General features: G+C 35.7%; 1 protein-coding gene across 2 annotated transcripts in view; it reads left to right on the top strand.

Annotated features, from left to right (window-relative positions):
• The window catches only part of rttn (rotatin), a 223,972-nt gene that overhangs the window by 79,419 nt on the left and 131,824 nt on the right, over nucleotides 1-12,729 (top strand). For both annotated transcript variants that reach the window (XM_060823325.1, XM_060823321.1), the window contains exons 20-24: nucleotides 1,662-1,750; nucleotides 3,758-3,875; nucleotides 7,058-7,154; nucleotides 7,884-7,943; nucleotides 12,370-12,564. In XM_060823325.1, coding sequence (XP_060679308.1) covers nucleotides 1,662-1,750; nucleotides 3,758-3,875; nucleotides 7,058-7,154; nucleotides 7,884-7,943; nucleotides 12,370-12,564 — 559 coding nt within the window. The remainder of the gene's footprint in view (nucleotides 1-1,661; nucleotides 1,751-3,757; nucleotides 3,876-7,057; nucleotides 7,155-7,883; nucleotides 7,944-12,369; nucleotides 12,565-12,729) is intronic.

Raw genomic sequence — 12,729 nt, 5'->3', positions numbered from 1 at the left:
TCGTACGCTGCCTGACCTGCTGTGCTTTAACAGTACCACATTCTGGACTCTGATCTCCACAATTTGCAGTCCTCACTCTTGCCGATTCAAGAAGTGAGCTCACCACCACTCATGGGCAACTAGGGATAACAACCACCATCATTCTCATCCATGAATGAATAAAATAAAACCCTCAATGAGGAGTTAACTGCCTTCAAGAAGGATGCAGCAAAGATTGTTTGATAAAAATCACAAAGTTATTAGCTTGGTTCCTTTTTGCTACTTCTAATGCATAGAATTATCCAACATTTGATTATCTGAATATTGGATTATCCAGCAAGATCATAACCCAATGCTTGGTAAAACTGTTATCCAGCATTCGATTATCTGGAATTCGATTAAGTGATTGAAATACACCCCGCCCGTGTCCTTCGGATAATCGAGTAACATGTGGCAAAATGTCAGTTCTGCCCATGTTCAGCCACGTTATAAGCAGTACCCAGTTGAAGCTCATAAAGTTTAAAAAAAAACATAATTCAAGAGAGTTAAAAGGAAAGACTCTCTGTAGTAGCTTTTTGTTTCAGATCTTCAGCATTCACAATTTTGTTTATTATTGGTACCTGTGTGCTGAAGAAGAAAAAATAAATCGAAACTTTGAAAGTTAAAAAAAATGTCATGAGTTTTCATTATTGATTATACTTGTGGTAGTGCAAGCTTTTCAAACTGGAATGGAACAAGTCCTGTGCAAGCTCCCATCATGGATTAATAGTTGGCAAATTATGTTTGTCAAATGAGGTGATAAGTAACAGTCATCTCCAACATGAGAACTTCTAACCACCTGTCTGTGCTGTTCTGTTGCATCACCATTACTGCATCTCCTACCACAGAAATCAGGAGAGTCACTATTAATTGGTAATTGAACTGCATTAACCACATCACTGTGCTGTGTGGATGAATGGCTGTGGGGGTGCAGGTACAGTAGCATGGCTTCAACATGTACCATCCATGCTTTGCATCATTGGCACACTGTAACTGAAGTGTCTACCATGTACAGGATGATCTACAGAGTTTTTTTCTCCTAAATCAGCAGCATATTGCCTAGGTCCAGGGCAACAGATGCACGAGAACACAAATGCATCCACTTTTATCTCTAAATGGAGCACTGTCCTGAAATGGCCATGTATCACACTTGCTTTATTGTCACTGGGTTAAAATCATGGAACATGTTAATTCATTGTAGGTAATTAACTGATAAAGGAGTGAATTTAGTGCACAGACTGCAGTTGTGCAAGAAGTTAAATCACTGACATTTCCTTGATTAATTAAGGATTTGCAATAAATGCTAGCCTTGCATTGTGATGTCTATACCATGAGTGAATAAAAATGTTTACATATATTTTTCAGATAATATACTTAAAATCAGTATTCACTAACAGAATGATTTAACACAGCAGGAGGTTATTTGATGCATCATATGTGTGCCTATTTTATGTTAAGATATCTAATTAGTTTCATTCCCCTGCTGATTCCCCTTTTACCCTGTAAATTCCTTCCTTTCAAGTGTTTATCCAATTATCTTTTGAATAATGCTATTGAATCTGGATCCGATATCCTTTCAGGTAGTCCATTCCAGATCACACCTTGTTTTGATTCAGAATTACTTCTTTATGGCTTACTTACAGATGCCAAACTCCATGCGGTCTTGAAAAGACAGGGCATCGTAGAAAAGATTGTTTCATTTGCACATGAAAGTGTGCACAGAATTGGAAAGGTATGTAAATCAGGTTCATTCCTTTGTTTTTGATACTTGCCAATGTGATTGCAGAGTCATGGTTTGTGAAAGATTTTGTACAATTGCTTTTTAAAATCTTAACTTTCCAATTCTCTGCACAAAAGAAAGGACTTCTCATTTTGACTTTTGGCCATTTTAAAAGCCTGAATGTTATTTGTTAGTCTGTGAAGGGAGTGAAAGCACAACACTGCATGGAGCTACCATCTTAAATATTTGAGGATGTGTTTGCTATCTGGGATGACTGACAATTATTGACAGTCCTCAGTTGTCTTGAATTTTTTGAGTGGTTTGTTGGACCAGTAAAGAGTCAAATTAAATTGTTGTGTAGCCAAAGTTACATGCAGCTCGAAGTAGTTAAGAATGGTATCCATTTTTCTAAAAGATTTTCGTGAACCATTTAATTGTTTTCAAATATCTGAGAGTTGAAGGTCACTTTTACTGGTATCAAATTTTTAGCTCCAAATTTTTAAAACTGAATTTTAATGTTTGAATATAATTATGAGTTAGAGCAGAAGTAGGCCATTCAACCCTTCAAGCCTGATCCACCATTCAATAAGATAATGGTTAATCAGTTTGTATTTCAAATTCCATATTTCCATCCACCCTTGATAACATTTGATTCCCCTGCCAAACAAGATTCAATCCATCTCACCCTTAAAAATACTAAGTGACCCTACCTTCACTGTCTTCTGAAGTAGTGTCTTACTCAGTCCTCTGAGAGAAAATTTTCCTTCCACTTAGTCCTCCATGAGTGAACCCTAACTTGAAAACAGCACCCAGTATGTCAGGACTCAAACATAGGAGGGAGTACCCCTTGTTAAATACCATTTTTGAACATCCATCCGTTCATTCCTTGCTCATCTGAAGAGGAATAGTTTTTCAAAAGGCAATCTGTTCATTCCAGATGTTGACCCAGTAAATCTGCTCAACTGGCTCCTTTCTCCATTTTAGTTCTTCCCTAAATAAAGAGACCATTCACCGTATTCACGGTGGTCTAACCAATGCCCTGTATAACTGCAGCATTATCTTCAATTCTTCTTGTTATAAAGTTTGTATCCCATTAACCTTCATGATTGTGCTACACCTGCCTGCTAGCCTTTTACGCATATCTACCAGTACACAAAAATCCCTTTGCACCTCAGAATTATGCAGTTGTTTTCCACTTAAAAAATACAGACTGTCATGGTGGACTTTAGGCATTTATGGAAAAGCAGTAAATCATCCTGTGAACAAGAAATTTATTCTTTAAAAATTGAGCTTGTGTTAAATATTACTTATCCAGTTAAATAATTACTTGCGTTGATGTACCACACAAAATCCCAAGATGGTATGATAATTCCAATTTCTTAATTTTGTAAGTGTTTGAAATATCAAATAAGACTGAATTTGCTTTAAATCTCAAAAACATCTCCTAATTATCTAGAAACTAATGAAAGGAAAAATGCTGTAGAGATTTACAGCATTGTTAGTTTATTTTCAATAGAGAGCAAAAAAATATTGTACAAATATGCAGAGCTTTTTGTGTTTGAATTTAAATTAGAGCAAATGAATCAGAAGTTGTCTTAGTTCTTTGTTTAGGTTTAATAACACTTGAAATAACTGTTTTTCAGATGTTTGTCTCTAAACCATATTGATTGTTCTTGCCATTTGTATTGAGAGAAGTAAAAACTCATTTACATTGGTTAGATGACATTTGCCTGACAAGCGAGTTTGTGAATTGATGTGGTGTTTGAGTTCTAATTAGATGCCTTCTTTCCTACTGGAAAAATTTCTTGTTTACTTGTGATGAGTGATGCATCAAAATGGCAAATTAATGATATCTCTTCTAAAGAATAATACAAAAATCTATCAGAAGCTGATGCAGCTGCTCAGGCTTTCACATTGTTCTTTACATTTATTGGAATTAATAACTAAATCACTTAACTCTGTTGAAATTTGAATGTATGTTGCCAATAAACAGTTATTGTGTATATCTTTTCTGTCTAGTGCATGCAGTGCCTGATGTTGCCATGTCTTGCAGTATTACGAAAGCTGGTTTACTTGGATCCAGCTCTGCGCCACACCCTAGCTCTGCAGACCTCTTTCCTACTGACCCTCTTCAGAGGTGAGATCCTAAGCTTGCATTTATTATATCTTCAACTGTAACTTTGTTCATGAAGACTTGAGCTAAATTATTGAAGGTGAGAGAGTATTTGAGCAACTTTTGTTTTGCTTACACTACTTACCTCTCTAATCTCCCACCTCGTTTATCATTTCATCTTTATGTATTTTTTCATTCTTTTGCCCACAAACAGCGAGAAACTTAATGTCCTGTCTTTTACTGCATTTTTTTTTGCTGTTTATATTTTTGTCTGTTATCTTTTCCCTCTTTAATTTTCCCTCAATCCTCTTTTGCTTTCTCTTTTTCCGATCCTTTCTATGGCACTAGCAAGAAAAAAGAATGAAGGTTACAGTGTGATGTTTTCTTCAGGGAAAATTAGATCTCTATTTGTCAATAACTCACTTGCTCTTCCCCATCTCCTTTCTGTTTCTAATATACTTGCTCATTCTAAAAATTGAACTTGTGTTAAATATTACTTATCCAGTTAAACAATTACTTGCATCGATGTACCACACAAAATTCCAAGATGGTACGATAATTCCAATTTCTTAATTTTGTAAATGTTTGAAATATCAAATAAGACTGAATTTGCTTAAAATCTCAAAAACATCTCCTAATTATCTAGAAACTAATGAAAGGAAAAATGCTGTAGAGATTTACAGCATTGTTAGTTTATTTTCAATAGAGAGCAAAGAAATAGTGTACAACTATGCAGAGTTTTTGTGTGTGAATTTAAATTAGAGCAAATGAATCAGAAGTTGTCTTAGTTCTTTGTTTAGGTTTAATAACACTTGAAATAACTGTTTTTCAGATGTTTGTCTCTAAACCTTATTGATCGTTCTTGCCATTTGCATTTAAGGAAAGTAAAAATTCATATGCATTAGTTAGATGACATTTGTCTAATGATTGAGTTCCTTTCTATGGAACTGGCAAGAAAAAGAGCAAAGAATGTTACAGTTTTCTTCAGGGAAAATTAGATCTCTATTCATCAGTAACTCACTTGCTCTTCCCCTACTCCTTTCTGTTTCCAATATACTTTCTCATTGTAAGTATCTTCTCATTTGCATCACTACTCGTTTGCCATCACTATGTTTTTATCCTCTGAGCTATTCGCTCAACTCTTGTGTTTGCCCTCCCCTTTGGTTTATAATAGCTCACCTAACTCTTAATGCTTCATTCACATGACTTTTTCCAAAGATAAGTAGTAGTATAATTGACAGGAATTTGACAGAGTGGATGCTGAAAAATATTTCCCTTTGTGGGATAACGAGGGAATACAGGATAAAAATAAGGCATTTTCCATTTATAGAGTCATAGAGCTGTACAGCACGGAAACAGACTTTTCGGTCCGACTCGTTCATGTTGACCAGATATCGTAAATTAACCTAGTGGCAGCATTTAGCCCATATCTCTCTAAACCCTTTCTATTCATGTACCCATCCAAATGCCTTTTAAATCTTGTAATTGTACCAGCCTCTACCATTTCCTCTGGCAGCTCATTTCATACGCACACCACCCTCTGTATGAAAATGTTTTTCCTTACATCCTTTTTAAATTTTTCCCCTCTCGCCTTAAACATATGCCCTGTAGCTTTGGACTCCTCTACCCTGAGAAAAAATGGCTGTTCACCCTATCCATGCCCCTCGTGTTTTATAAACCTGTATAACGTCACCCCTCAGCCTCTGATGTTCCAGGGAAAATAGCCCCAGCCTATTCAGCCTCAACCCCTCCCACATCCATGTAAATCCTTTCTGTGTTCTATCAAGCTTAACAGCCTCTTTCTTAGAGCAAGGAGACCAGAATTTAATGCTCTTAACGGTGGTGAAAGATGAAAGAAAGCAATATGAAATGGGTGTCAATTACAGTATGAAGTTGGTGGAGGAAAGGGTGAAAGAGTCTGTTTCACTAGTACTGTCAACCTTGTGACTTTTATATTAGGTGTCTGCACTATCCGATTCCCTCATCCCTTCCACCTCTGTCAAAAGTATACTTTTAACAAAATTATTATTCACCCCATTTCAGTTCTGAAGAAGAGTCATGCTGGACTAGAACCATTAACTGTTTTTCTCTCTACAGATGCCGCCAGACCTGCTGTATCGCCTGTATCTCTAAACCATTGATTCCCTTTGCCCTTCCTCTGTTAAAAGTATAAAAGAACCCATTTCTAACCTCTTTATGAAGAAGGGTCATACTGGCTTGAGAATTCTGTTTTACTTTCCACAGATGTTGCCAGAACTGCTGAGTTTCTCCATCATTCTCTGACTCTGTCCATCACTCTCTCTGAGGAAGAGAATTCTCTATACTCACAATCATCTGAGAAAAAATCCACATCATCTCCACTTTAAATGGAAAGTTAGTCATTTGTTTCAAACTTCCAGCATCCACAGAATTTTGCTTTTACTTGCATTTAATATTTTTTAGGGAGATGTAGACACGTTCTTGACTAACAGGAGAATTAATGCTTATTAGTAATAAGCATTCAATAAGATCATGTTTGACCTGATTGCGGCTTCAAATCCTCATATCCAACTAATGCTCATCAGGGAGAAGCGTTAGGTGGATATGAGGTTTTGAAGCCACAACTTATTTATCTTATTGAATTACAAAGTAGTTTAGAGGGACCAAATGGCCTACTCCTGTTTTTATGGGCAATAGCCAGCATCTATTATCTGTTGGCATAGGAAGATATAATAGAAAATGTTGTAAAGAAGTGTTTACTTCTAGAAGCCTTAGTTCCCTTTTGGTTGTTGAAAATAGAAACTGTATTTGTTGTTTTATTTAGCTTCTGTACTATAGCTACCTTTAGGGGGGAAAAAACAAACTGATATTCTTCTTAATACTTTAAACAATTATGGACAGCAGCATTTCTGTAAGCCAATGAACTTGCATCACACTTAGTATGAAATGCCTTTACACTTCTAAACTTGTGACTGCATTACGATACTATACAGCTTAACTTCGCCTTGATTTCTTGTTTCGTGTAGTATGATTTTTATTAGACTGTAAATTGTGCTTGTGAAATCATGTACACTAAAATACATGGACAGGGAAAGTGAATGTGTGTAGAAAATACCAACAGTCTGGAGTCAAATTGAAACAGATCTCTACTTAAAAAGGTGACCTTGCAGCTCAGTTCCTGTACAATGTTGTCTTACAAACTTGTAATTTAGTTTGTTGCCTTTCAGTGTCCCTGGTTTTGCAGAAAGACAAAGATATTCTTGGTGAGGTGGCAGCTTTGCTAACTCTACTGCTGTTTGATGAAGTAGCCAGGATAGATTATTGGTAAGACGAAACATGTTGTCAAAATGAAAGGGTAAAATTTAATGTTTGCAACAATGTAATAGTTTTGTCATTTTAACAATGAATTTCATAATGTCCAAAGCAAATACAATGATGTTTAGGATAAGATTGTTGTATGCAGTAGTGTAAATTAACATATATTTGCTATCAGTTGAAATTTAAACACAACTGAATTTGATAAATGTGATGTTTAATCTTTAACCTTGTTTTAATATGGTTTTGACAAGGTTTTGCTTTATGTCAGCTCATTCAAATATTCATGAGTCACAACTCCCAAGAGTATATCCTTTACACAAATAATGATAAATCACACAAGACAATATGAGAATCCTTTTTGTTATACTTCAAGGAAATCTCTCTCATATATTTGTAACTTTTCATTATTTTTAAAGCTGATTAATATTAAAAGTAGAATTAAACCTTTTTTTACCTCAAACTGAAAGTTTAAAATAGTTTACTGAAGCAATGTGCAGATTAAGAACATTTTTCATCTGTTACGAAGCAAGTATGCCTGATATGTGTGATAACTTCTGTGTGAACTGAATTTTAGATTTGATGTAAAGAGTATATTCCATTGTTGCAAATTACCAGATTTGTACTTCATTGCTTAGTAATGAGTTAGTTTTCTTAAATGTATTGATTTTGTGATTCAATCTGGGTGGTTTATTTAATTAACGGAATTCTTTACTTTTAATATTGTCCTTGCAACAGGCCTGAGAACATCACTGCTCCAACTGCACCATTCAGTTTACCAGCTATTGTAACCCAAAGGTAATCCTTTATTATTTTTATTCTGTCGTCAACACGTTTTAGTAGTATTCATTTTAGCCATAAAAAATATCATGAGTATGTTGCATGTACTTCCATCCATCATGATCTGTTGTGGCACTTGGTTGAATTGCACTATGCTCATTTTTTTTTAAAAAAAGCACAAGTTAAGAAACTTAACAGAAAGTAATGAAAATCTGTCGGCCTGAAAACTGAACAAGTTGAATTACTGAAAATGGTTTTGAAAAACTCCTTTGTTAATCAATTTTCTTGACTTCAAAATGTTATTTTTAACTTAATTTAAAAAAAAATTGTTTCTTCAAAAAATTGTAATGTCATCCAACTTGTCTATAAACTCAGGTGGCTAACGACAGAGCCCAGGGAAAGCAGATACATCCTGCACCCTCTCAGCCGCTGTGTTTACTTTCATGAAATATAACAGATACTGCCGTGCCAGAGTGAGACTCCTGAGCTACATCAGTCAATCCTTAATAGAGAGTTTGCTATCATGGCATAAATGATCACCTTACAGGATGGAAACCTGCCATCATTACGTAAAGCTTATCAGTAAACTTGTAAATAGATTTTGAAAACCTGAAATAAAAACCAAGAACACTGGAAAGGCTCAGCAGGTCAGGTGGCCTCTATGAAGAGAGAAAGAGACTAATGTTTCAGATTGATTTTCTTTCATCAGAACTGGAAAATAATTAGGATGCCCCAGATTTTAGTCAACTACAATCTCAGCAAAGGGGATTAAGTATAACAAACAAAAGGCAAGTTCTACAATTGGATAGAAAATAGGAAAAATTAAATAACAAAAGGGATAGCAATGTCAGGTGGCAATAGACCAAGAAACAAAAGGTGGGTCCAGGAAATGGGAATAACAGAATCCTCTCTGACAGATTCTTTGAGAAAAAATGGATCAGAAGTTATGAAGTAGAATTGTTAAACTCTTGAAGGCTGTAGAGTGCTTAATTAAACAAAATGATGCTATTCCTCATGCTAATCTAGAACTTTAATAGAACATTATAGGAAAGCAAGGTCACTGAGAAGGAGAATTAGAATGACAGGTGGTCAGAATGACAAGTGGCAGAATGCCAAACAGTCGTAAAGTCTCATGTTATTTGTCTACATGCTTTCAGAAATTCATTGAGGGTTTTACTTAGAAACTTCAGCTCCTTTCAAATACCTTTGTTAACGATTTATATTCTTTTGTTAATTTACAAAATCCTAGTGGTGTCTTTATTTGTGATTTCAGTGCAATCTGAATAATTTCCCTTTTGTTGGAATGTAATTAGATTTGAAAGTTATCTCAACAAGAACTTGCTTTAAGATTGCATCTTTAATATACTAAATTGTTCCAACATACTATTTCAAGGTATTTTAAAACAAAATTTGACTCTGAATTAAGGCAGATGACAAAATTTGATCAAAGGGTTTTGTTTTAAGGAGGAAGGTGAAGTAGAGGTGTGATGAGGTTAAGGGAAGGAATGGGAGAACTTAGGGCTTACATAACCCAGGACTTACATAACCCATAACCAGTGGTTAAGCAAGTAAAGTCAGGGATGTTCAGGAGACTGATACTAAAGGAGTTCAGTTTTCTCAAGTGGGTTGTAAAGACTGGAAGAGATGACAGAGTTAGGAAGAGGCAAAGCCCTGAGGGAATTTTAAAATACAGATGAGAATTTCAAATTTAAGCCATGCTATAACCAAGAGCCAGTGCTGGTCAGTGAACAAGGAATGATGGGGTAACGATTTTTGCTCAGGTTATGACATGGCTTGTAGAGTTTTGCATGGGTCTATGTTTATTGAGGGTACAATGTGGCAAACAGCCAGGAATGCATTCCAGTAGTCAAGTCAAATCATCACAAAAGGTATTGATGAGGTGTAAAATTTTGAAATACTTATTTAATTAATGTAAGACCTAAGCCAGTTACAATTATAGATTGAGCTTGAGAGTGCCCATCTAATGTTTCTTAGTCCAGATTAGTTACCAAAACCATTCCAGGTATTTTTGTAAGTTTTACAAATTTTAAGTTATCACAAGTAAAGAAACAAAGTAGTGAGTGTCAACAGTGATATTCAGCTTATCCATGTTTTTGTGGCAATTCATGACATTGATGACTCAACACCTCTCTGATTCTGTTGACTTAAGTTTTTCTATCTTTGATCTTCCTTTCTATGCAAATGAACCGTGAAAACCTACATTTTATTAACCCTTATTAAACGCTACCCTCTGTGCATTTACAGAGGCAACCTAAACTCTAAATGGCTTATTAGTGCATGAACAGTTCATTGTCGGTCTTGGATTGGCTAAACAGTGCGCACCGAATATCTCATTGGTTTCATTTAAAGTAATAGTCATCTTAGAGACATCACTTCCTAAGGTCTTGTTCAATTTTTTATATGCTAATCACGTTGTAAGCTCATCATTTTTATAATAGCTTATTCCTCTTAGTTTACCAATTCGTAGATCTTTCCCAAGATGATGACAGTGAGCAATTGCTGCATCTGCTTAGAGTATGTAACGTTACCACCCAATGATGAACGATCATCTCTGATACCCCAAAGTGAGACATTTTCGGCAACATTCAGGCACATAAATATCCCCTAACTGCAAAAATTATGTGTGACTCCATAATAAATATTGAGAACTAAAACAAAGCTCAGAATAACCATGCAAACTAATACACTTCGGCCAACTGCATGCTTAAATTACTATTTTAAAATGCAACTGTGTCCTTGAGTAAAAGCATTTTACCTGAAAGTATCCTCAAATATGTAAACTTAAACTAACATTAAGCTGAGCCATCAAAATCAATGATGCAATAAACTTTTGATCTGGCCTTACTGTTTATTCCCCATAGAAACTTTAAAAAGTAACCACAGTTCCAGCAGAGTTTGAATTTTAAATGGACATAATAGCAATAATTAAACTACGTATAGCTCAATATAAAGAACAAGTTTGACCAGTTTTGCTAATTTAACAAATTAAAAAATCTTAGCATTTTGCCAAATACCAAATATGGTAAAATTATTAACAAAACATTTAAAGTATATATATAAATACTCTTCTTAAAAATAGCTTGTGTGTACACACACATGCTGTCACTCCTCTAGGCTTGGAAAAACCTGGAAAAGATCTTTAGACAAATAATGCAAGCAACACAGGTCAATAAAAATAATTATTCTTAGATTGACTTCAGCTGCAGATTAACCTATAGACAGTTTGCACATGTTGGTGCTGGGGTTTCTCCCCATATTCTAATTTTTTTTCCTTTTTCTGAGGCAGTGGTGTAGACGTTTCCTTTAAGAGCTCTCCTTTTGCGTGATGAAGCCTTCCGAAGGGTTTTCAAACCTCCAGCTTTGAGAGCGATTTCAGGGGAAAGGAGAGAGTTTGAAGGCGTTTGGTCTTGTAGTGGCTTTTCTTTCTTTGTGTTCAAAACTAATATATCTTATACACGCGCATTGTGTAATGTGACCTCTATCTGAACGTGTTGAGACATGGTGACTGTGTGCTTTGCACATGGAGCAGTTTTGCTGCCAGTGTCCTTTGCTTTGAAAAATGTTCCCTTCAAAAGCTATTTGTGCATATACAAACTGCCAATTATATAAATGATTGAATCTTTGCAATGACCTGATCAATTGATGTTTTAAATAATAAATTGTTTTATAACAATTCATTTTGGCTGTTTAGGCCATGCTACGTAGTAAAAGTAGGCCCATTGTGTCTGCTCAATGAGATCATGATGTATCTGATAAACCTCCTTCCCTGCCTTTTTCCCATCATTATTCATTCCCTGACTGATTAAAACTCTGTCTATCTCAGCCTTGAATATACTTAATGATGCAGTGTCTGCAGCTTTGCAGGATAGACTTGCACAGGTGTACTACTCTCTGACAGGAGACATTTCTCGTCATCTCTCCCTTAAATGGGTGATCCCTTATTCTGAGGTTATTTATTCTGTTCCAAGACACATCCTCAAGAGGAAACAACCTTTCTGCATCTATCCTGTCATGTCCTGTAAGAATCGTATCTTTCAACAAGGTCTCCTTTCATTCCTCTATGTTCAAATACACAGGCCAAACCTACTTAACCTCTCCACAAAAGACAATCCCTCCAATCCTGATAACAGCCTAGTGAACCACCTCTGGGCATCCAATTCCATTATATCTTTCTATGGATAAGGATAGTAAAGCCGTTAGCTCTAGGCATTGCTGTCATGATGACTTTAGTGTTTAGTGGGCTTATTGTCTGATTGAATCGTGTCAAGTCTTTGTTGCATCACATCTAACAATGCAACTAGGTTAAAATTTGTTGTTCACTCTTCTAAATAATTAGAAAAGCCATGTTGGATGTTTTAATGGTTTTCTAACAAATTAGTTAGAATGGCTTGTTGTTTATAGTTTTCCTTTTTAAATTGCACAGGTACAACCTAATGGTGAAAGTGCCAATTCATCACGCTGTTAGCCCGTACTGCACCGTGGTTCCATCTTCTTCAAATCCTATGAACATAAAACCTGTGTCTGACATGTTGAAAGTGGGTTGGAATCTTGCTTGGTATGGTGGGATTGATCAGGTCCTGGATCAGAATGGACATACTGGAATTGATACATCTCCAGAGTAAGTCTGAGTATGTTCAGTAAAATGTTTGAGTTGTAAAGAGGTTCCACAGTATAAGAGTTTTGATAACCTGAGCAACAATTAGGGAGAGGGTGAAATTGAGGATTGCAGATGCAGGAGATCAAAGTCAAAAAGTAAGGCGATGGAAAAGCACGTCAGGTCAGG

This window comes from Hemiscyllium ocellatum, chromosome 4 (assembly GCF_020745735.1).
Source record: "Hemiscyllium ocellatum isolate sHemOce1 chromosome 4, sHemOce1.pat.X.cur, whole genome shotgun sequence".
NCBI lineage: Eukaryota > Metazoa > Chordata > Chondrichthyes > Orectolobiformes > Hemiscylliidae > Hemiscyllium > Hemiscyllium ocellatum.
The sequence above is the reverse complement of the archived record's forward strand: the minus strand, read 5'-3'. Positions and strand labels throughout refer to the sequence as shown.